The sequence below is a fragment of the Tasmannia lanceolata genome, unplaced genomic scaffold, assembly GCF_043159265.1.
Source record: "Tasmannia lanceolata isolate RefF3 unplaced genomic scaffold, GAP_Taslan_0.1 ptg000019l, whole genome shotgun sequence".
NCBI classification, from domain to species: Eukaryota; Viridiplantae; Streptophyta; class Magnoliopsida; order Canellales; family Winteraceae; genus Tasmannia; species Tasmannia lanceolata.
In genome coordinates, this window is record NW_027518696.1 from 7,105,052 (window position 1) to 7,130,257 (window position 25,206).

The window sequence follows — 25,206 nt, forward strand, 5'->3', positions numbered from 1 at the left end:
CTCTACCTCCAGTCATCCACCCTTGAAGAGAGAAACAAAGAGGCCAACGTCTTTCCCTTTTCTTTATGTACCTCGTACAGTCCCTCTCTCTATATCTCTTCTCAAAACATTCTCGATTTTTAGGGTTTCAAGTCTCAAGGTAATCTGTTTATTTTTTTGCTCCTTCTCATCTTTTCCTCCTTTATAATCGATTTTTTTTTCAATTTTATTTATTCTTTTCGTGTTCGATTTCTTCGTGGTTAAGATTCCATTGTATTCTTCTGTTATCTCTTGGTTTTGGTCTCGTTGATTAGGTTAGGGTTTTTGAGTCGATGATTTATTTTTATTTTTGGATTTTTTCTGCAATTGGATTATTCTTGGAATCAAGATTTTATCTCGATCTTAACCGGGTTTTTTGTTTGATGCGAAAAAGATTGAGATTAGGGTTTTGGGTTCTCTATTTCGAAATCGCATACACAAGAAGGTAATAGTTATTCATTGGATTAGGTCTAGTTTCTATTCCTTTTGTATGTAAGAGAGGTTGTGATTTGCCTTTTCTTATGATTCTTTTGAAAATAGGGTTTTGGGTTCTCTCTTTCAAATTCGCATATCGTGTTTTGGTGTACGAAAAGATAATAGTTATTGATTGGATTAGGGTTTTTAGTTTTGTTCCGTCTTTGTTTATATGACCTTTATTTGTAAGCGAGGTTTTGATTTGCATTTTCATATGATTCTTTTGTTGCAGAGCTTGATTAGGGTTAGGGGATTTAGAGTGGTAAGATGAGTAGCCAGAGGATGCCGACTGACTTGGAAGAAGGATGGGGGTTTATGCAGACGGGTATCACAAAGCTGAGGAACATCCTAGAAGGCCTTCCTGAACTACAATTCAACTCAGAGGAATATATAATGCTTTATACGTATCCTTTGGGTTTATTCCATGTGTTTTTTTTTTGGTGAAACAACCACTTACTCCAATCATTCGAAGAAAAAAAAACCAACCTCTTACTCCTGTGTTATTTAATCATTTAGGGTTTTGCTTGGCACTTGTTGAGGTACATTAGAAACGTAATTTTACATGTGTTTCCAATGACAAAGTCTTAAAACGTTTGTAAAAATCTCAAAACATTCTCAAAAGTCAAAACATTTGTAAAATTATGTTTCCAATGCACCTTAACAAGTGTCCTTAGTAAAACCAATCATTTATACTTCGATACTCCCCCCCTCACATGTGGGCTCTCTTTTTTGTGTTGGCCATACACGTGGATTTTTTTTTTTTTAATATCAAGGAGTTGTTGGGTTTTGAACCCATTATAGTCCGTGAGGCAATAGCTCTGATACCAAGTGAAACAACCAATTACTCCAAAAGTTTAAGTTGTTAGAGTTGGTGTTTTTTTATTCATTTTCGTATTGGTTATCTTTCCTTGACTTTGAGAACAGAACTATATATAATATGTGCACTCAAAAACCTCCTTATGACTACTCACAACAGCTGTATGACAAATACAAAGGGTCTTTTGATGTGTACATTATTTCAACGGTAAGTGAGATCCAAGCTATGTATTTTTATATGCCTATGTCAACATCTTGCGAGTGTAGTACTTTGCTGCTGCTTGCTGGCTTGCGTCGTCTAGTTCTTTTGCTTTTGATTGCGTTGTTTCTTTCTTATTACTTAGTGTTTGACTACTTTTTAGTGGGCATTTGGAACGAACCTGTGGCACCAACAATGCACCTATTATCACTAGGTTACATACTTGATTAATTCATTTTTTTTTGCTTTACATATCATGAATTATAAGAAAATTGTTTGCATGTCACTAGACGTATAAGTTAGTATGATTTCTATTGATCTATTTTTCTTCTTATTTTAGGTTGGTGCTTCTGAGGCCTTTGTTATATTCGGATTTGTAAACTGAACCTTTATATTCATATTTGTAAATTGAACTTTCATCTCTGACTACCCTCATTTGAAACTTATTGTTGACCTTTCTTGCAAAACTATACATCTGTGTTGTATATGTGAAAGCAGTTTTGAGATGGGATATTGTCATAATTTTGATAGAAAAACTTCTTTTAGTGCTAAAAGTTTGTGAAAGTAGCTACAAAGGTCATGCCAATGATTACATACTGATTTAAAGAGTAGACTTCCATCGAGGTTGAACTTTTCTTTTGGATTTGAAAAAGAATTGCACACAAAAAGGACACGTGGTAGATAAATTTATTTGAGTTGTGATGCTGCCTTTTTTTGTCAAAAGACAGTTTGTTGAATTAGAGAAGCTGGCAGTTCTGATGGTCCGGTTTGGAAGTTATCACATGCAATGTTTGAACTCTGAAGCTTTTGTTTGACGATATGCTAACTTGCGATGTCTAAAAATTTCATTGACCTGCCAATGACACACTTCGATGAACTAGGGCTTGAGCCTCAGGTTCATACAAGTCTGTGATGCCAGTAGGCACTGAATTAGCCAAAATAACCTCTTCTTTACCGTCTCTAACTACAACACAATTGAGCTCGGGTTCCCCAACAAAACCCGTCAAAGTTGAGTTTAATCGTGTGAAAATGTGCCGTCACCCACTCCACACTCTTTTTATCCTTAGCAACATCTCCTTCAAAAATTCCCTTCCACTTCCTAAAGGAAAAATTCATCATCACACACCAAAAACGTTTCCTTGCAATGTGCCAATTCACCACCAAGTTCTAAGCATAAAAAAGAAGCCCGTTGAACTTAGTGCATTTATCTTAAAAGATGTTAATTTTTCTCCTCCCAATGGCACATACTACCAGAAAAGGAGACATGAACCAAATCCAACCTCTACCAATGGCAAAAACCCTTTTTCTAGCAAGCATACAATGTAAGTAGATATATTTCATTGAATCCTCTATGGCTTCATGTACCTTTTTTAGCTAATCGAAGGCTCTTCCTCCTTTTTTTGAATTACGGGATTTTATAAAAGAAAAAGGGCAAGGCCCAATGACTTAGATGGTCATACAGTGGCAAAACAGATCAGAATAAGGAAAATATATAGATCTCATGTACCCCTAAATCATTCTTAAAAGTTCGATGACTATGACGAAACCTTTTGTCATAAGGGGCACAAGTTATCATCACGACCGAGCACAAGTTATCATCATGACCGATACCAATATGCCCAAGTAAAAGAGCAAGAGGTGCAACACAGGGGCTTCCTAGGAGGCCTAATACTACTCTTGCTCAAGCACGCTTAACTTCAGAGTTCCTATGGGATTTATTGCATTTGTGCTAGTACAATATCACCCTTGAAAGTTATTCCCTTTTCACCATTAAATGTTGATCCTGTTAAACACCACCGTCCAACATAATTCTTGAACCCTTGGAGGGATTGAAGCGTTACAAATCCACTCTTGATTGATTCATCTCACATTCCTCTACAGAATAGCTAGAAAAAAAATACTTAATCAAGAAGGCACATTGTGCATTCGCCTTGCAAATTCTTTTTTCTTCTTCTAGGGAAAAGGATAGCTAAAATAGAAAACCCGCCACTGTTAAGGTTCTAAACAAATTGCTAATTCAGCGCAATAAAAGGTTAACTAAAATAGAAAACCCGCAATCGTTAAGGTTCTAAACAAAGTTTTTATATGGTGCCAGACCGTCAAGTACCGTCATAGCGGTACCACCCTTGATATTTGATCCAACAGCAGCGCACTTTTTAAGAGGCTGCTTTTCAAATATCAAGGATGGTACTTCCATCGTACCACCTTCATGGGACTTGACGGTCGGCCACCATATAATTTCTCCTAAACAAATTCCTAGTTGCTTGTTAACCAGTTAAGCAACAATTCACTACGTGAAATTAATCATTTCTTGGACCCTTTAAGTAGTCATGCATTTTTTCTCCCTTGCTAGTGTTCATCATGAAAATGAGAAACTAAATGGATGGTATGATATCCTTAATAACATGCTTTCGGTTATATATTTCAAATGGTCTTTCATCTTTGATATTTTGGCAAATTGTTAATTTATCTCGGTATATTTGAAAACCTGCTTGTTGGAAGACTCATGCATAAAATTTATTGTTTCTTCGTATTTTCAATTAATTTTCCTTCTTTAGAGTTTTATTTGTAATTCTTGATTTTATCAGCAAAGGATATGTGAGTCATCCATCTTTGGCTAAAACTTTAGTTATGCTACAAACCGTGATGAATTCTATTTTTTTTCTCTGTTTTGAATGGAAAGCAACTTTATGAATTCTTATTCAGGTATTGCCGTCGTTAATAGAGAAGCATGGTGAATTTATGTTGAGAGAACTTGTGAAAAGGTGGGCAAACCATAAAGTTATGGTCAGGTGGCTCTCGCGCTTCTTTTACTACCTTGATCGCTACTTTATTACTCGGAGATCACTTCCTCCACTCAATGAAGTTGGTCTAACTTGCTTCCGTGAACTGGTACCTAGCATTTTATATTCTTATTAAGTTTTTGTATTATTAACTTTGAATATTCTCTTCTGCATGATGTAGGTTCAAGTTTTCCCCATTGTTTTTCTCAACTCCTTTTTCGCCTATGCTCTTTGTTGCCTTTGAGACCCGTAGGCTTTTTTTATGCTGTGAATTATCTTAGATATCTTTGTTTTTCCATTTCAGGTTTACAAGGAAATCAATGGCAAAGTCAGAGATGCTGTAATCTCTTTGGTATGTTTACAGAATGTATCAAACATGTAATATTTCTTCTTTCCCATTGAAGCTAATTAACCGAACGTTTGTGCATCAGATTGATCAAGAGCGTGAGGGAGAGCAGATTGATCGGGCCTTATTAAAGAATGTCCTAGACATTTTTGTTGAAATTGGAATGGGGAATATGGAATGTTATGAAAATGACTTTGAAGAATCCATGCTCAATGATACAGCTGCTTATTATTCTCGAAAGGCTTCTAATTGGATTCTAGAAGACTCCTGTCCTGATTACATGATAAAAGTAATTTCTGCTATAATCTGCATGCCATTTGATAAAATGGATTTCCTTTACCCTCAGAATTATATGTGATGACTTCAATGTCGCTTCTCAGGCCGAGGAGTGCTTGAAACGGGAGAAGGACAGAGTTTCCCATTATTTGCATTCTAGCAGTGAACAGAAGTTATTAGAGGTTTGCTGCATTTTTCGGTCTATTAGAATTGTTCGCGATCGTTAGTTTGCGTAATTAGAATTGTGAAAGGAGGATTTGTGGTAATGTCCGAAGTATAATGTTTTGAATGAGATGCATATTTGAAGTATTAACTGTTGAAGGAGATGCATTCTAAAGTTAGTTATTATTTATTTATGAGAAGGAGATGCATTCTAAAGTTAGTTATAAATTATTTATGAGTCTCATGTTTAGGGATGGAATCTAAAGCGTTCTAATGTTATCTTGCTGTCCATTATTATCTATTTATTTATTTTTGATGGGTGTCCATTATTATTTATGAGTTTCATGTTCAGGGGAGAAATCTAAAGCGTCCTAATGTTATTCTGCTGTTCTCTATGTTCTCTTGCTAGAAAGTGCAACATGAATTATTGTCTGTATATGCATCCCAACTGCTTGAAAAGGAACACTCTGGATGCCATGCCTTGCTAAGAGATGACAAGGTATAAATTGAATTGGTTTTATGCTATTCACTGTGGGTTATGTTCCTTTGATGTATGAAGCTTATGCATTCCCACTTCATCTAGCAAACATAAATATTTGTCATTACCTTCCACTGTCTTTAGTTGGAGGATCTTTCAAGGATGTATAGGCTCTTCTGTAGAATACCCCGAGGCCTAGATCCTGTTTCTCAGATATTTAAACAGGTGGGAAAATTTTCTCAAATTTTTGTATTTTGGTTTTACATGTATATGGGAATTGCCGTATTTTCTTTGTCCTGCATCTGATGGTTTCTGTGTTCTACATGGCGCAGCATATTACTAATGAAGGTACAGCTTTGGTCAAACAAGCAGAAGATGCAGCTAGTAACAAGAAGGTGAGTCAGTCTAATTGGATTTCCATTTTTCTTTTTCAATTTTGCTTTTCATTTATGGGGTTTTAAATCCTTTTATTGGAGATGATCGATATGATGCTGTGTTTTATATTGGTTTTACTTCAAACCATTGTATTGGTCAAATTTTCTCCTTTCTTATGCTTTGACTTTGCTTTGAATATAGAAATTTCGGTTTTTTGTGTTCTTTTATTTTTCCTGCATCACCTACACTACGTCCCTTTTATAATACTGAAATCTCCTGGTTGTGAGATTATTAGAGAGGGACCTAAAACCCTTTGTTGGCACAGAAGTTTGTTGACCACAATTGGTTACATGTACTTTGACAAGTTATTTTCAATTGGAGGCAACTCGAGTAAAATTTATTGTATAAACAATCTTTTTTCCTCTCGAGCAATAATTTAAAACTGTACCTTTTATAAGTTAATTACAAAAATCTTTTGATGTTCCTAACTAATCTCTCAGTCGATGACAAGCCTTTTGATGTTCCCAACAATCTTCTCAAATGAAGAACACCTATTCTTAGAGATCCTTCTATCCCTCCCATTCCAGCTCCTCCAACCAAGTAAACCATTGATGAAATTTACCAAAGGATATGTCCTTCCTCACTGCGGTTGCCTACTTTCATTGGCTAAAAAGTCCATCAAAGCATTTGAAAAAACCCAAATCACTCTAAACAATTTGTTGAAAGACTTGTACACATTTTGGATCATCTGTAATGAGTGGAGAGACGGCAAGCAACTTTCTCCAATTCTTTACGCAAAATGAAAAAGCAATTCTAGCTGACTTTTTCAGGCATAAGGTGACAAGTCACTAGTCAAGTTCTCTTTATTCTTCGTCTTCGTCTACTTCTTTTTCTGCTAGTTCAAAATGTTTGCAGATCTTGTTTGAGTGGTTCAAACTGGTTCAACTACTCCAGGCGGAAAGTGGATTGAATTGGTCATTACCCTTTTCTTCCTGCCTATTAAAATTTATTCGCTTTGAACTCCTTTTTTACAAATCTTAATTAGGTAAATCACACGAATCATATGAATTGTATGATTTACAATCGAATCATATGATTCAATCTAAAATCGCACAGTTCATACTGATTTTGATAGAATCATGGGATTCACTTGAAATCCACATGATTTGATTTGAATCATATCTTCGAATCGTAAATCTTAAAAATTTCAAAACAATGATTTACACCTTGAAATCCACATGATTTGGAGCCTATCAATCTCCAAGAAAGAAATGTACACCTTTCACTAGTACAAGTAGCTCTAAAAGACACTAATTCGTATCATATTTACAGGCTGAATATCAATTAACTCAACTATTAGTTATGTTGTCTTTTAGACTCAAACTATTAATTATGGCTGTCTTTTGGAGGTCTTATTCTTACTTTGAAACTATCTATCAATGAGCTAATGTGAGTACATGACCAATCAACTTTTAATAGATAGTACACTGTTCCAACCTATAAATAATTAAAACATGACTAAGCAAATTAATACTTGTTATGTTATTCGCATGCGAATACATGTATCTAGCACATCCTAAACCCCAAAATCTTAGGATATGGGCACCATAGTTTCAACTCCCCTACGCCAACGTTAACTCATCTGAGTCGACTCCATTATACCTTGGCCGCATTCTAATCCAAGTCTGCATTTTTCCCTACAGTGCCAATCAAAACTCCTTTGACTCTCCCGATCCGAGTACCCCACTACGTCAACGCAGTACCCGTCCGCATTAACCGATTACTTGGCCTCGTTGCACGAAGTCAACCCGGATTTGCTTTAGCCGCATTTTGTCCTGCATCCGTGTCTTGAAATACTAATGGGCACAACAATGATACTATATGCTTTGTCAGATTTGGATAAAGATCGATACAATTAATATGTATCTAGTATCTACTATTAGATTATCATTGATACCAGTTTCATAGTTTAATTTTAATCTGCCAAATTATAACAAAAATGTGAATTAATCTAGCTTTCAGATCTTCTGGAAGGTTGGTTGTCGGTCCCTTGGAAGGAAAAAGGTAAAGTGCTGTGGAATATTACCCTCCTAGCAACCTCGTGGGTCCCAAGCTAGAGTTTTTGAAGGTGTAGGTAAGCGCCCCTCTCTATTCATCAAAGTGATTGCGTTGACTGTAGCTTGGGTGAAGACCTTGCCTTCTACTTTGTTTCGGCCTTTTTTTATCTATGGGAGGGATGGAAGGAGGTTTGCTCTAGTGTTGAGAGGCATACCCATCCCGTTCAAGAATGGTGGAAGCCTCCATCTCAAAATTCGACAAAGCTGAACTTTGATGGCTCTAGTATAGATAACCCTGGTCTAGCCAGGATAGGAGGTGTCCTAAGAGACTCCATGGTGATTGTATCTGGGCCTTCTCAGGGCCTATCGGGACAATAGATGCTAGTGCAGGCGGAGGTTCAAGCTGTTCATCAAGGGATAAAATGCTTGGATAAAGATCACTTGGATAGGGTTGTAGTAGTGGTGGGCAAGGTTTTAAATTTCGGTTTCGGTCACCACCGAAACTGAAACGTTTTGGTTTCAGGCCGAAATTTCGGCCGAAATCATGTAAAAATATGATTATGATTTTTTTTTTATTACGACCGAAATGTCTTAAATTTCGGCGATTTCAGTGGAAATTTTAGCTATTTTGGTGAATATTTCATAAATTACGGTGGAAATTATAACATTTCGGTGGACTTTTTAAAATTTTCGGTGGATATATTTAAAATTTCGATGGAAATTTTGTAAAAAAAGTCTAAAAACGAAATTGCAGCCGAAATCTTGTAAAGAAACGACTTCATGTAAATTTTGTTTCGGTCGCAGACGAAACCGAAAAATTTCGGTGGCCGAAATTTAAAACCATGGTGATGGGAGACTCCCTCAATGTCATTCTGTGGCTTAGAGGTATTTGTTTTCCCCCTTGAAGATTTGCCCAGTTTTTTATGAGATTTAAGATCGAGTGGAAGGGTCGTCAATTATATTCATGCATATCAGAAAGTCCTCTACTAGTGGGGCAGATAGACTAGCAAGGGATGGTGTAGAGAAGCAGGGGTTGGAGATGTTTGATTTCCTTCGTTCTTGACTTTCTGTTTTATTTCTTGTATCATTTGTCTTTCATCCCTCTCTGTATTTCTGGGGTTGACTGTCTCAGTCTCACCTTTGTTTTTTGAATGACTTCTGCAACCATTAAAAAAAAAAAATGTTGAATTAATCTATTCAAGCATGATTAACACTATTACAACATTCTATGATCTAAATAAAAAATTATATAAGCCAATATGCAGTTATATTGTACTATCTTTTAGGGCTCGACTAGTGACATCTTTACGCATACCACACTTTTTCTTTTTTTTTCGGAGAAAGGCAACAATACATGGCACACATGTTTGGTCATTAGGACTGTTATGATATGCCATCACAGGTTGACCAAGTGTACTATCTTTTAGGGCTCGACTAGTGACATCTTTACGCATACCACACTTTTTTTTTTTTTTGGAGAAAGGCAACAATACATGGCACACATATTTGGTCATTAGGACTGTTATGATATGCCATCACAGGTTGACCAAGTGGGTCTTTGTCATTGTCAAATGAAGATCCTATTCACAAGATTGATGCGTGCTAAGAATCAACAGCTTGGCATGCATCCCCCCAAAGGATGTCATTTTCATCATCCTTAACCAAGAGGCTTGAATCATATGAGAGGGTGGGACTGGATACAATTGACTAGAAATGTGATAAATGACAAGATTCATGGACCTGATGACGATCCATGTGGCGATGGTACATGCCATAAAATATCATTTCCTTCAGAACGATGGTCATTTCAAATGTTCACATTTTTTTAAATTTGGTTTATTTTAAATGTTGTGTTGTCTAACTTCTTCATGAAAATTTTCTAAAGGATTCATTAGCCGACCCCAACTAGTTTGGGACAAAAGCTTAGTTGAGTTGAGTTGAGTTGTTGTGTTGTCTAACTTAACACCTGAATTTGTAGCCCAATTAGTAAGGTTTACGTAGTTATTCACTAAATATATTTTATTTTGAATGTCAGTTATTCAATGAATATTATCAAAAAAAAAAAAAAGTATGCTCAAAACATTTTTGAGTCTAAATAAAAGAAGGAATTTGCTAGGGACCATCTGAAGTATGCTCAAAATATTTTTGAGTCTAAATAAAAGAAGGAATTTGCTAGGGACCAATCGCAGTAGGCATTTCGCAGGCCAATTGTTGCATGAGAGAGCAGCCACCTCAGATAAATTAATTGAATAAGACAAAATCTGTTGAAAAGTGAGCCTATGTGGCTGCTCTCTCATGCAACAGATGGCCCGCGAAATGCCTTCTGTGATGTGATGGTCCCTGGCAAATCCCATAAAAAAATTCAGCCGTTGAGTTTTTCTTTTTCTCCTTTTCTTTTCGAATTTCGTCATTGAGTTTTTCCTTACAAATGCAAGAACAAAAAAAGATTCAATACATGTATTGCGTATCGAGCCTAAACCGTGCTCTAAAATAAGCAAAGTAAAATAGGATACGGATTTTTCTTTTTTCTTGTTTCCACCAGTTTATATCTTAAAGTTTTCTTTTGCATATTTTATGTGCTCTCTCTCTCAGTTTATTCATATACAGGCTACTCATTTTGGCACTATCATGTTTTTATAAGGGGCCGAATTCACCTTATCTTTTATTATTTAAAGACCCGTCAAAAGCTATTAGAATTCCCAAAAAACTCTTAGCAGGCAATTAGTAAAAAAGGGACAATGTGGGTTCAGCACATTATCAAAATATGGTAGTGCCAATATCAGAATCCTATATATATATATATATATATATATATATATATAGGAATTGCTAGCGTCCACCGCAAAAGGCATTTCGCGGCTGGTCTGTCGTACGTCATACCAGCCACCTCGTGAATGAAGACAACAGCTTTTGTCTCCATTCACGAGGTGGCTGGTCTGACTTGCGACAGACCAGCCGCGAAAAGCCTTTTGCGATGGACCTTATATAAGGAAAGGGACTGTACGCTCGAGCGTACCAAGCTTATGGTACGCTTGAGTGCCCCAATCACATGGGTCCCACATTTTTTGTGGTGATCCAACAAAGCATTCGTTTGCAAGGCCCTGTCATAGATAGGGTGTGTACCAAAAATCAGATCCATTGAATCATCCTAACCCCTCCAAAAGTGGATGGCAAAAATGAGCAGATTTGTGGTCTGTCCATTTTGCCCTCCACAAATGGATGGGTTAGGATGATCCTATGGAGCTGATTTTTGGTACACATCCTATCTATGATAGGGCCTTTCAAATGAATGCTTTGGATCATCCTAACAAAGTGGGCCCATATGTGATTGGGCACTCGAGCGTACTATAAGCTTGGTACGCTCGAGCGTACAATCCTTTTCCTCTCTCTCTCTCTCTCTCTCTCTATATATATATATATATATATATATATATATATATATATAGTGGTGATCATGTATTAGTTGGGTTGTTTGACCTCTTATGTTCAATCATCTTTCCCTACTTTTATCAACGTTTGTTTCTTTTGCAATTGCAAGTCTTGCTAACAATTATATTTTCCACAGGCAGAGAAAAAAGATGTTGTTGGCTTGCAAGAACAGGTAAATCTCATAGTTTTTACCACAGGATGAGCCCCATAAAGTAGTCAACCCATGGAAGCTGAAATGGTTTCCTGATTTTCAGGTTTTTGTTAGAAAGGTTATTGAGCTGCATGACAAGTACATGGAGTACGTGACCGCATGCTTTATGAATAATTCCCTCTTTCATAAGGTTTGAGTTGGAGATTGGTGTTCTATTTGTTCAGATTACATTCCCATATTTGTTGTCAGAAATGTTCTCATCTTCATTTTTTACAGGCTCTCAAAGAGGCGTTTGAGGTATTTTGCAACAAGGGTGTTGCAGGCAGCTCTAGTGCAGAGCTACTGTCTACATTTTGTGACAATATTCTTAAGAAAGGTGGGAGTGAAAAATTAGGTGATGAAGCCATTGAGGAGACTCTTGAGAAGGTAACTTTCATTTTCTTTTAATAATCATTTTTTCAATGTTCCAATATTCTGGCATCAAATTTTATTTTCGAAAATGAATACCATAATCTTTTGCAGGTCGTGAAATTGCTAGCATACATCAGTGATAAAGACCTGTTTGGTGAATTCTATAGGTAAAGTTCAATTTTCGCAAGCCATTCAAAAATAAAAAGTTCAATTTTCGCAAGCATGCTTCCACAGTTAGCAAAAGCAGCATTTTTTTTCTTCAAAAAATGCCGTTTAAAACTCTGTTTAAAACTTTTACAGTAAAAAAACTGAGTTTTTTTAGGCTAACATTTTAAACACATTTGAAATGCGTTTTAAACGTATTAAACACGTTTTTTGGCCAACTTTCTAACTCTAACCCCTACTATATTTTGTACATTACAAAATTTTAAGTGCATTTTTTGTGTTTCTGTTTTTTCTACTACGTTTTTTTGGATCAAAACCGTATTAAACTCTACTTTCTGCCATCCTGTTTTATTGCCGAATCACGTTTTGCTAACTATGATTGAACCTGTGTCTCAAAAAACGTAGTTTGGTTGTTATATGTTTTCTACTTTCTTCAATTTCGTTTATGAACTATCATGGTGCAATTAATATGCAGGAAAAAGCTTGCTCGCCGGCTTCTCTTCGACAAAAGTAATAATGATGAACATGAAAGGAGTATTCTAACAAAGCTGAAGCAGCAATGTGGTGGACAGTTTACTTCCAAGATGGAGGGAATGGTCAGTTATTATAAATGTTAAGCAAGAACACTCTTTACTTTTCAGATATTAATTTGGATGGTGGTGTTCATTTTGTCTCTTTCAGGTTACAGATTTGACATTAGCAAGGGAAAACCAAACTAATTTTGAAGAGTATCTTAGCAGCAATTCGCAAGCAAATCCAGTGATTGATTTGACAGTCACTGTCCTTACTACTGGATTCTGGCCAAGTTATAAATCCTTTGATCTCAACCTTCCTGCAGAGATGGTAAACTTTTTGCTTGTTCAGTTTTCTTAAAAGCCAGAAATTGAAGGGAATACCTTTTTTAAAAAAAATAAAAGATCACTATATTCACATCAATGGGGAGAGTAGTCCCATAGTAAAAATATTCCCTCAAAGCCCCTGCCTGATTTGGCAAATGGAATACCTAATGCCGGTACTAACTGTACATATTTTTATTGCAGGTTAAATGTGTTGAAGTTTTCAAAGAATTCTATCAGACAAAAACCAAACACAGAAGGCTGTCATGGATATATTCATTGGGTACCTGTAACGTCATTGGCAAGTTTGAACCAAAATTTTTGGAGCTGATAGTGACTACTTATCAGGTAACACTTCTAAGTGGTCGAGTTGGTTGTAGGATTCAATGCTTGAGTGTTTGCTTAAGAGAAAAAAAAATCAGCCAGACCTCTTTGATTTTATTATATTATATTCATTGAAAATGGAATATTTTCATTTTATTTTCACATAATTATAGATAATATAATTAATATTGAATTAATCTTTTTTTATTCATTTTTGATGAATATGAATAATATTCATTTTCAAGAGCTTTTGTGTTGGTGTGTGTGTGTGTGTCGAAATGATGACTTTTGTGTTGGTGTTTACAGGCCTCTGTCCTACTGCTATTCAATGCATCAGATAGATTGAGTTATTCAGAGATAATGATGCAGTTAAACTTGACGGATGATGACATAGTTAGATTGCTTCATTCACTGTCGTGTGCGAAATACAAGATTCTTAATAAAGAGCCAAATACTAAAACAATCTCTCCGACTGATTATTTCGAGTTCAATACTAAGTTCACGGACAAAATGCGGAGAATCAAGGTCTAATCTTATTTCAAAATAAATACTATGGAATTGTCATTTCACCTTTATTGTTGGTGTTCCATTTTTCTTTACTTGATGAAAATTGTATTTTTGAAATTGCAGATTCCACTCCCGCCGGTGGATGAAAAGAAGAAGGTTATTGAGGATGTTGACAAGGATAGACGATATGCCATTGATGCCTCAATTGTGCGAATCATGAAGAGTCGAAAAATTCTAGGTCATCAACAGTTGGTGATGGAATGTGTTGAGCAGCTTGGGCGTATGTTCAAGGTATCTATCTAGGGATATGATATCGAAACTCCAATGTTTTGATAAGATGTAAGATGCGCGAAGCATCTTATCTGCTAGCATTTAAAGGGCTGTCAGGAGGATTTTACAGTTCTCAGAAAGCTCTTATAAGCCCTTCAAATACGAAACAACAAGTTGCTGTGCTCATCTTATCAAAACAGTGGAGTGCTGAAATCATTTCCCTCTATCTATCATCTTCTTTTCCTTCAAAATTTTAATGCCTAGTTAATGTTCAGATTGAGCTTTCCACTGTGAATGAATGCCCTTTGGATAGAAAAAAAAATATTGGCTTTTCTAATCCTTCATTTTTGTGAAAATACAGCTCTTTTAAAGAAAATGTGGAGTTTTATCAATTGGCAGGGCAAATTTTTTTCTATGTGCTGTGCTTGTTAACACAGATATATATATTTCAATAACCATTTAAAGAAAAAAAAGATATATATATTTCAATAACCATTCAAAGAAAAAAAAAAGATATATATATATATATATATATATATATATATATATATATAGAGAGAGAGAGAGAGAGAGAGAGAGAGAGAGAGAGAGAGAGATTCTTATGACTAAACATGAAATGATCTTGATGTGCAGCCTGATTTTAAGGCAATCAAGAAGCGGATTGAAGATCTTATCACTAGAGATTATTTGGAGAGGGACAAAGAGAATGCGAACATGTACAGGTACTTGGCCTGATCCAGTCCGTCGATTCTTGGAAGACGTACTGTATAGGGCACTTTTTGTCACTTGGGCTGGTGCGAATAGTGCGGAAGCGCAGTCTTACCATTACCCGTCTTTGGGAGAAAATTTGTGGACAGCACAGTCCTAGTGATTTTGTCATTAAAAAGGGATCGTAATACTAAGGGCGTCGGAGCATTCTTCCCTGTACATTTTCTCAAAGTCTCCTTTGGGCATACTGCCCTCAATCCCTTTTTTCATTGCTAAAGAAGACCCAGCTCCCTTTTCTGCTTGATTCCTGTTTTCCATTCCTCACTTTACACACTGTAATTAATTTTTAGTACTTTGATTGGTTTCAGTTACGTTTTATAGTTTGAGAAATTATCACTCAAGTCGACCTGAAATATGAACCTGGTTTTTCTTTTTCTTAACTACTGTTTCTTTCTCATTCAGTGAGGTTTGTTGATCTTGGTTTTATATTATCAAGAACACTGAACATAGAAGCCAAATGGGTCCTTAGCTGAATCTTTGAGCTTTAAAGCTCTGCTGATGCACTTTTAGGTATGATTGTTTCCCATATGTTTAGCTTGCTTTCCCATATGTTTAACGTACCAGAAACTACCTGAGTCTTTTTTTAAACCTTGCCTGAGTTATCATCTCGAGCAGAGTTCTTAAAAATACGAAGAGACAAAACAAAATTGTCTATATAGCGAGTAGCAGCAGCATTATCAGAAAGAACTGATACTTGGGGTCTTGGCCATTAATTCATAAAATATTGGGAAATGATAATTTCACTCTTTTTGTCTGCATTTCCACCCATTTCCTGTAAATGTCTATTCTTATGAGACAACAATCAATGGAGATGGAAAAGCAGAGGCTTGTGGGGGTCTAAAAATTATTTTTTGAAAGGGGTGCAACATGAGCACTGCACTTCCGAAGAGGTCCCCCTCTAAGTGCTACAAGAACACACTTAATTTTGAAGTTGTACTTACTTTCGTTTTACCGAATTGGATGTAAAATTACTAAGGACATGTTCTTTTTACCGAATTGGAAGTTAGAAAAGCATTATCCATCATAGTGTGAGTAATAGTCCCTCCAACATATGTACCACTGTTTACAAGTACAACCCTGCAATTCTGTAAATTTCATTCACATTGCATTAATGATCAAATAAATCATACAATGTGCATAATGATGGAATTATAAGAGCAACCCTACCCTTTACAGGAACAGAGGTAATGGCTACAATTTATCATATTTCTACATATGATCAATGATTAAATTTTTATTAGAATATGAATAAATGTTAATACGATACACGAAAAAGGGAGGGTGCTCAAAATCTTAAAAGCTTTACACAATTCACAGAAAATAGGCGTTACTCATGCTAGCATCATCAGACAGCCCTTCCCACCATGTTTCACCTGTAAATAACCAAGATCCGGTTACCCTACGCTTTTTAATTTTTGAAAAAAAAAATGAAAGAAATGCATCCATGAATATGATCAAGGGAACAGATAGCATGTTGAAACACAGATTTTCATGGGTTTTTAAATCACAACTGGTTTATCTATTTAGGATATCACCCATTAAACCCTACCTACATTTTGACACATACACAAGAAAACAAGTGAGCTTGAATCCCCACGAAATGCAAAAGCCACTGAAAATGACCAAATCGATGGTCAATTTCACTTTCATCTTTATTTTCCAAACGAAATCCTGTTTTGGAAGTGTTTTCCTTAGAAACATAATATCCCATAGATGGCCCAGGGCAAATGCTTCCACCCCATTTTCTATCCAATTCACTTCTTTTGGAAATGACTGAAGACACATGTTGACATAGAAATAACTGTGGACGTGTGTTTAGGCATGGCTGTTTGTATAGAAAGTGAGTGTTTTCACTTTCATTCCTTCAGCAAGCCCACTAACGTTCATAAGTTTTCTTCTATTAATATAAAGGTGTTTGTAATCTTTTCTTTTTATTTTCATTTTCTCCTTCCTCCTCTTTCTTTCTTCTACCGTCATCTTTCTTTCTTTCTCATTTTCTTCTTCCTCTTTCTTTTTTTTTTCTTCTCCTCCAACCTCTTTTTTTTCTTATTTTGTGGTTTTTTTTCATTCATTTCTTCTCTTCTTCTCTTCTTCCATGTTGTGTCCACATTTCTAGATTTTAGGTGGTTTCTAGTCCCGTGCCAACACACAACACTGTTGTCCATGTCCACATCTCATAGCTTGGAAGTCAAAACATTGTAGGATGTGTGGAAAATAAGCAGAAAGTATTACAAAATTGGATCTAAGAAACAACCAAGGGGAAGTAGTATGGGCTTTTGCGGGGCCTATTGGGGTGGCGGATGAAACGGAGGCCGAGGTTTGTGCAGTTCATCAGGGCATTAAACTTATGGCATCAAATAGTATGGATAACGTGGTGGTTGAAGGGGACTCCTTAAATGTCATAGAGTGGCTTAGAGGGGCCCAAAAGCACCCTTGGAGGTTCGACGGATTCTTTGATGAGATTGGCTATTGCAAGAGATCTACGTCACTAGTCTTCAAGCATGTGCGCGGATCAGCAAATGAGGTGGCCAATAGCTTGGCTAGATTAGGGATGTCAAACGAGTCCCTGGCTTTATTTGACTCTCTTCCCCCATGACTTTATACTGTTGCTTCACTTCACTTTTTCTATGTTTTTTCCTCTTCTGTATTTTGACCATCCCAGTCTCTTTTTTCAATGAAATTGGCGATCATTAAAATAAAATAAAAAACCTGGGTTGGCAACAATTTGGTATCAGAGCCTAGGTTTGCATGTGGGGTTTGTTAACAACTATCATATGGGTGAACCACAATATTGACTATGGGCAACTCTTGAACCATTGTGTGATTGTGGTTTAAATGTTAGCAAGATTAAATGGGGATGTTTTAGTAAAATGCCCTGATTATGCATGAAAAATATTGCCACATGATGTATAAGAAAACATTCCCTCTTAAACTCGAAATCGTGAATGCTAACAAAACCCTATATACCATATAATATATACACATCATCTCCCCTTAGTTTTCCAGAACCAACCCCCTCCCTCCCCTGAAAGGAAGAAGAGGTCTAAATGCCAAGTTTCAGCTAGATTGGCACGAAAATCAACTAAAGCAGAGATTTACCTGTTAGATCTCAATGAATGCAAAAGCTGCTTCCGTAGCATGAGCTCCAACCAAAAGTAATCATCTCCATATTAGTGAGTTTCTGATAATAATTGCAAAGATCCCTGCCACCAGAACAGAGAGCACAAGTTGTTATGAGCAATACAAAGAATAAAAGCTGAGGGGCAAAGAATTGTTGAAATGCACCACGATTTATCAGACCTTTTTGCTCAGGATAAGAACGAGCACTCAAAAGTGAGATCTCCTATGAACGAATTCCGTTTGAAAACCAAAATTTCTTTACATATACATACATATATGTGTATATAATCTACTTCTCGCTAATCAAAGAACAGAGCTCAACAGTCTGACCACCATACAACACAACCTAAGCACAAAAGAATAGGAAATGTAGTATTGTAAGACAAAAGAGAAAATAGGTTTAGGAAGGGTCGTGCAACCTAGAATTGAGCACCGGGGAAGATCGGCGAATGAAGAGGCGGACGTTTTAGCCAAATCAGGAGTTTTCAAGGGGGAAATTATTGTCTCTACATCTCTGTAATTTCTTTTAGAAATGTAATTGGACGTTGTTCCACTTCTGTATAATGGCGGGGACATCTTGTCCCAACCACTACTCAATAAAATGTCAACTTTCAAAAAAAAAAAAAAAAGGTTTCTGAACACTAAAAAATTTCACAGAATAGAAAGTGAAAGCAGCCTCTAAGTTACAGGTGAAATGAAGAATACATACCAAAGCCTGCCCACTTCAGTTGCCCCTGGATTCATACCATCTCCAAACAGGAAATATTGAGCACTGTGCATCAAACTGAGGTTCACATCTTATCATTTCATAACTGTGTGTTGGTAACTCCTACCCTCTCCTTTTGTCTCCTAAAATGGAGTTCTGGGGTCCGCCCCCCTTCAGATTTGAAATAGCTTGGCTGGAAAATCCTCAAATGGAGGCTCTCTTAGTCCGATGGTGGTCTGAAAGCGTATTTGAAGGTCCAGGGGACGTAGTTATAGGCAAAAAATTACGCTTCATTAAGGGGAAATTAAAAGAGTGGGATAAGGAACAGAAAGAAGTGGACCAAGGCAGGAAGAAGATTCTTGAGGACAGATTGATGGAGATAAATACATTGGCAGAGAGTGGTTTGGCCTCGGCGGAGGATTATGAGCAACAAGGAAGATTAATTCAAGAGCATAAAGAGTTGTTGATGCTTAAAGAAATCTCTTGGCGCCAAAGATCTCGAGTCAAGTGGTTGTTGGAGGGAGATAAAAACACAGCCTTCTTCCATGCCATGGCTAGTGCTCGCAGAAGAAGGAACAGAATTGAATCCTTAGAAGTGGAGGGGGAGATTGTATCTGACAAGGAGCGAATTATTGAAGAAATTATTGAATTCTACAGATCTTTATACTCAGCTGATGGGATGTTACGCCCAATTTCTCAAGACATTTGTTTTGATAGCTTAAGCCTGGAAGCCTCAGCCGGATTGGAAATCCCTTTCTCTGAGGTGGAAATCCGATCAGCCCTATTTTCTCTAGCAAAAGATAAAGCCCCTGGACCCGATGGTTTTTGTTTAGCTTTCTTTCAAACTTGCTGGGAAACAGTAAAATCGGACATTCTTCGATTCTTCATAGAATTTTTTGAGGGAGCCATCCTTGACAAAGGGACAGGTGCAACTTTTCTCGTCCTCATTCCAAAAATTGAAGGAGCAACAAAAAGCTCGGATTTTCGCCCGATTAGCTTGGTGGGCAGCCTTTACAAAGTCCTCGCAAAGGTTCTGGCGGATCGTATCAAAGTGGTTCTTCCTTCCATTATATCGGTCTGTCAAAGTGCCTTTATAAGCAACCGGCAAATTCTTGATTGTTCTTTAACAGCCAATGAAGCCATTGACTATTATCGGAGGAAGGGGGAAGGCGGCATTCTATGCAAGCTTGACATGGAGAAGGCATATGACCGAGTGGATTGGGCAGCATTAGATTTTATCATGGGTCGTATGGGCTTTGGGGTCGGTGGAGAGGGTGGATCCGGAACTGCTTATCGTCCGCCTGGTTTTCTGTCCTCATCAACGGATCAGCAAAAGGATTCTTCAAATCTTCTAGAGGATTGCGGCAGGGCGATCCTCTCTCTCCTTTTCTTTTCCTGATTGTGGCCGAATCACTGTGCAGACTGCTGAAAAAAGGAAGTGAGTTGGGGCTATATCAAGGGTTCCTTATTAGTGAGAGTAAGGTGGAAGTATCGCTTCTTCAGTTTGCGGATGACACTCTTCTGTTCTGTTCTCCGGTCATATCCCAGATTCTCAACCTTAAAGCAATGCTTCGTTGTTATGAGATGGTTTCGGGTCAAAGATCTAATTTCGCAAAATCTCGGTTGTTCGCGATCAATGTTTCTGAGAGCGATGCATCCTTTTTCGCCGGAATTATGGGGTGTGGTTTAGATGTCTTTCCAGCAACCTATCTGGGTCTTCCTCTTGGTGTGGGTCGACCGAAACACAACCTATGGGCTCCTATTATTCAAAGGATTGAGCGACGTTTGGCTACCTGGAAGCGCCGGTTGGTTTCCAAATGAGGTAGATTAGTGCTTATAAAGGCCGTTCTATCCAATATGCCGATATATTTTCTATCTCTTTTTCAATGTCCCGCCTCGGTTGCTAAACGCATCGAACAAATTCAGAGACGCTTCCTGTGGGGCGGATCAGGGTCTTCCAAGGGGGTCTCCCTGATTAAATGGAGTATGGTCTGCTTGCCTACTAAAAATGGAGGTTTGGGTATCAGGAGGGTTCAGAGTTTTAACCAGGCCCTTATGGGCAAGTGGCTGTGGAGATTTGGCGAAGAACAATCCTCTTTGTGGGTCCGGGTCATTGGAAGTAAGTATGGTTCAGATCATGGGCATTGGGACTCTGTTGATAATTTTAAACTCAAAGGTCTCACGGTTTGGCGGGACATCTTGAAGTTGAAGTCGTTATTTGCTCCTGGCGTCCGATTCAGAGTATATAGGGGGGATCGGGTTCGGTTCTGGCAGGATTCTTGGTGTTCGGATGATCCTCTTCAAGTGATGTTTCCTGACTTATTCATCGTTTCATCTCAGAAAGAGGCCTGGGTATCGGAATGTTTTGCAAGGGAACATGGGAAGGTGGATTGGTCTCCTAAGTTTCGCAGAGACTTCTTTGTTAGGGAGTTAAGCTCTTACAGCGCCCTCCTCTCCTTATTGGATTCTTGCTTCATCAAGTCTTCGGGCGTAGATCGTCGGATTTGGATTTGGAATCCTTCGGGGATATTTTCAGTCAAATCTTTTTATAACCATCTGATCCCTTCTTTAGTGGAGCACGTGTCCTCCTCGGTTTGGAGACAATCTTGCCCTCCGAGAGTTGCTTTCTTTGGGTGGTCGGTTAGCTGGGGCCGCATTCAAACTATGGATTTTTTGAGGAAGCGAGGAATGTGGTTGGTAGATCACTGTCCTCTATGTTTATCCGCTGGGGAATCCATTGACCACCTTTTCATACACTGTAAGGTTGCTCGTCATATTTGGGGTCTTATTTTTTCTCGTTTTGGAATCAGTTGGGTCCCCTCCAACTCTATGGCTGAATTCATTCAGAGTTGGGCCTGGACTCCTTGGAAAAGGAAAGGCAGAACGCTGTGGAAGATGTGTCTCCTGGCCTCATGGTGGTTCTTGTGGAAAGAGAGGAATGCTCGTATCTTTGAAGGGAAGGCTAGATCTCCCTATTGGATTTATATTCAGTTGATAGCTGCGGTCATATCCTGGGCTCGAAGCCTTCCTCTGTTTCGTTTTGTTTCAGCTTTCGACCTCTGGGAAGGATGGTCAATCATATGCTTGGAATCGGCTACCAAAGTGAAAATCCTCCCCTCCTGGATTCCTCCTCCTCCGGGGTCCCTGAAACTTAACTTTGACGGATCGTCTATCGGCAATCCAGGAATGGCAGGAGTAGGGGGGTTATGTAGAAACCACAAAGGGGAAGTCCTCTGGGCCTACTCGGGGCCTATCGGAGTGGCAGACTCAAACGAGGCAGAGGTCCGAGCCGTTCATAGCGGGCTTCTCTCGATGCCTCGTCTGGAGTGTGACAACATTATCGTCGAAGGGGATTCCTTAAATGTTATTCGCTGGCTTTCGGGTAACGCTTCTCCCCCTTGGCGATTTTTGCCTCTCTTAGAGGAAATTGAGGACAGAGCTAAGGGCTCCTCAATAGTTTTTCGCCATGTCAGGAGATCAGCCAATGCGGAAGCAGACACCCTTGCCAAGAAAGGAGTCTTTCGGGCCGCGTTTGAGTGCTTTGACTATCTACCTCCTTGAATTATTGTACTGCTATCTTTGTATTATCTTTGTTCCTTCAGGACCACCTCGGTTCTGTTTTTACATATATATATATATATATATATATATATATATATATATATATATATATATATATATATATATATATATATATTCTGTTGCCCTTTTCAAAAAAAAAAAAACTCCTACCTTGTTTTCCATTTTCTACTGTATAAAAACTTCTAAAAAAAGCCACAACAATATCCCCACAGAAATAAAGTGGTCTTCATAAAATATGTTACCAAATTGCTTTTGAACTCTTATCTTTATTTGGATCCTATCCTAACAGAGCACACAAGACCCATTTGTAGCAAAGTCTTCACCTTTTAGGAGAGGCAACCTCGACAGTTAAAAACCCACTTCCTTTTCCCATCTCCCATAAACCAGTTAATTTCGACGGACTGTGAATGAACAGAATAAATGTACCCCTATCCTGCTGCCGACTCTTGCTCTCATGCTTTTCCCATCTCCCACCGACTCTTGCTCTCATGCTTTTCCCATCTCCCATAAACCAGTAGAAGAGTAAAATCATGTGAATACTTCTAAGGCACACTGAATGAATAACCAGCTTTGCCTGTCAGGCCTCTAGCCATTCTCATTAACCTCAATCCAACTACACCCTGGTGTCTTCCTCGCACCTTTTTCACTCATAAGTTTCCTCACTCCAACTGCATCATCCCAACAACCTCCTGCCGCAAAAACATTAGATAGCAACACATAAGCGCCAGAATGTGTTGGGCTCAGCTGAAAAAGACACTTTGCTGCCCTTTCTGCTATATCAACATTCCCATGAAGTTTACAAGCACTAAGCAAAGCTCGGTACACTGAAGGTCCAGGCTTTATCGGCATACTCTTGATGAAGGATTCTGCTTCATCAAGGTAGCCTGCTCGACCAAGAAGATCAACTATGCAAGCATAATGTTCCACTCTTGGAGCATCCACCATATTACCATGTGTCATCAAATCAAAGTATTCAAGTCCTTTATCTAGCAATCCTACATGGCTACAAGCAGAAAGTAGACATAGAAAGGTGGTATGATCAGGTTTAATCCCCATTTTTTTCATTTCTTCAAACAACTCAACTGCCTCCCGACCATACCCGTGTTGCCCACAACCTGATAATAGTGAATTCCATGAAACCAAATCTGGTGCGTTCATTGATGAGAAAACACGCTTTGAATCATTAATCACACCACACCTTGCGTACATGGAAACAAGCCCGTTTTGGACATACACATTTGAAGCATGCCCAGTTTTGAAAACCAAAGCATGGGTTTGCTTACCTTCTTCCAGAGCAGAAAGAATCCCAATTGATCTTAGAATACTCGTGAATGTAAACAAGTCCATGTTTACACTTGCCCTACTCATTTGAGCAAAACGTTGAAGGACCTCCCAGTCATTTCCCAAATGAGACAACCCCACAATGATCGAATTGCAATAAATCTGATCCCTGGCTGAACCAGTTAAGCAAACTTTATAGAAATCCTCTACGCCACCGCATTTTGAATACATGGTTAAAAGGGCAGTTACCACATACATATCACACTCCAGCCCTTCTCTAATTACATGACCATGGACTTGCTTGCCGTGATCCAAATCTTTTAAGCTGGAAAACGAACTTAAAAGACTGGTGTAAGTTACCTTATTCAATCTAACAGCAAAACGCCACATCTCTCTGGCCAAAACCATTGCCTCATCAGGTTGATCATAATGCGCATATGCAGTAACCATAGAAGTCCAAGTAACTACATTTTTATGAGGCATTTCATCAAACACTTTCCTCGAATCATCCAAACTCGAACACTTAGAGTACAAGTCCATCAACGCCGTCCCCACCACGACATTAGAGCAAGACCCAAATTTCAAACCAAAGCAATGTATCTGAATTCCCATCTCTGGTGATTCTAATCGTGAACAAGCCACCAAAACCCCGGAGAGTGTGAACGGCGTAGGATATACTCCCAACTCTAACATCTCTGCGAATATTTCAAAGGCTAGATTTGAGAAGTGGGTCTGGGAATAGCCAGAGATAAGAGCATTCCAAGAGACAACATTCCTCTCCGGCATTTCATCGAACACTTGGCGGGCATTTGAAATGCCACCGCATTTAAAATACAATGTAACGAGAGCGGTTCCGATATAGACATTGGAGTAGAATCCAAGCTTAACAACGGCAGAGTGTGCCTTTTGTCCCAGGGAAAGAGAAGCTGAATCGGCACAGGCAGAGAGAAGGGTGCTGAAATTAAAAGGAGTGGGTGCACTGAAATTAGAGTTATGAGGGTAAAGAGAGGAGTAAGGAAGGAAATGGGTTTGTAGGTGGTGAGAGAAGGGATGTGCCGTTATCAAAGCGCACTTCAGATGTTGGGCTGAGTACCGCTTGAGCATTTTCTCAACATTTCGCAGTGTTGCTTGATGGGGGGGTCCCACACAAGGTTTTTCTCACCAAGATGTGATGATTTAGGGTACCACACAAGGTATGCAGATTATGTCAATGGTAAAGGCTTTGCCCTTCAACCATTTCTCTACAAGATACCTTGCATGCCACACTTGTAGGCTTTTATTCGTCCAATTAATTAAATATGTCTAGATACGTTGTGCATGTCAATATCAAAAGGTTAATAGAAAGTTTATTAGTAGGATATTATATTAGAGAAAACGGTTCCTACACACGTGTAGATAAGTTATCTACACACTAGCTTAAAATACAGTGGGGGCCACATTATTTGGGTGATCCAAACCATTCATTTTTAAGGCCCTCACATAGATAGGGTGTCCACAAAAAATCCGATCCATAGGACCATCCTAACCATTCGAACTGTGGAGGCAAAAAATGGACTAATTTGTGAAGGTTTAAAGACATCCATTTAAGGGCCTTAAAAATGAATGGTTTGGACCACCCAAATAATGTGGGCCCCCACTGTATTTTAAGCTAGTGTGTAGAGAACTCTCTACA

General features: G+C 38.2%; 1 protein-coding gene and 1 pseudogene across 3 annotated transcripts; one reads left to right on the plus strand and one right to left on the minus strand.

Moving 5' to 3' along the window:
- Positions 1 to 15,225, plus strand: LOC143852548 (cullin-1-like). The gene is made up of 20 exons (XM_077361970.1): positions 1 to 139; positions 725 to 896; positions 1,417 to 1,516; positions 4,214 to 4,399; positions 4,595 to 4,642; positions 4,722 to 4,925; positions 5,017 to 5,094; positions 5,484 to 5,573; positions 5,697 to 5,777; positions 5,885 to 5,947; positions 11,550 to 11,585; positions 11,668 to 11,754; positions 11,841 to 11,990; positions 12,087 to 12,142; positions 12,616 to 12,736; positions 12,822 to 12,983; positions 13,181 to 13,324; positions 13,607 to 13,825; positions 13,931 to 14,098; positions 14,711 to 15,225. The coding sequence occupies exons 2-20, from the start codon at positions 760 to 762 to the stop codon at positions 14,810 to 14,812; spliced, it is 2,232 nt and encodes a 743-aa protein (XP_077218085.1). The 5' UTR covers positions 1 to 139; positions 725 to 759; the 3' UTR covers positions 14,813 to 15,225.
- Positions 15,226 to 15,928: 703 nt separating this feature from the next.
- LOC143853384 (pentatricopeptide repeat-containing protein At1g11290, chloroplastic pseudogene) lies at positions 15,929 to 24,839 on the minus strand (annotated as a pseudogene). Of its 2 annotated transcripts, XR_013237101.1 has the most exons (5): positions 22,398 to 24,839; positions 18,675 to 18,791; positions 18,146 to 18,311; positions 17,945 to 18,048; positions 15,929 to 16,218 (listed from the first exon to the last, which is right to left on the minus strand). The product of XR_013237101.1 is annotated as a pentatricopeptide repeat-containing protein At1g11290, chloroplastic pseudogene, transcript variant X2 (transcript). The 2 variants fall into 2 exon arrangements; XR_013237100.1 differs by lacking the exon at positions 18,146 to 18,311.
- Positions 24,840 to 25,206: the final 367 nt, after the last annotated feature.

What these genes read in the sequence shown, in the direction of transcription:
- LOC143852548 (XM_077361970.1), top strand. Translation starts at nt 760, where the DNA reads ATGAGTAGCCAGAGGATGCCGACTGACTTGGAAGAAGGATGGGGGTTT. An exon ending in TTTCTCAGATATTTAAACAG is followed by an intron (nt 5,778 to 5,884) that starts GTGGGAAAATTT and finishes TACATGGCGCAG; the next exon opens with CATATTACTAATGAAGGTAC. An exon ending in ATGCAGCTAGTAACAAGAAG is followed by an intron (nt 5,948 to 11,549) that starts GTGAGTCAGTCT and finishes TATTTTCCACAG; the next exon opens with GCAGAGAAAAAAGATGTTGT.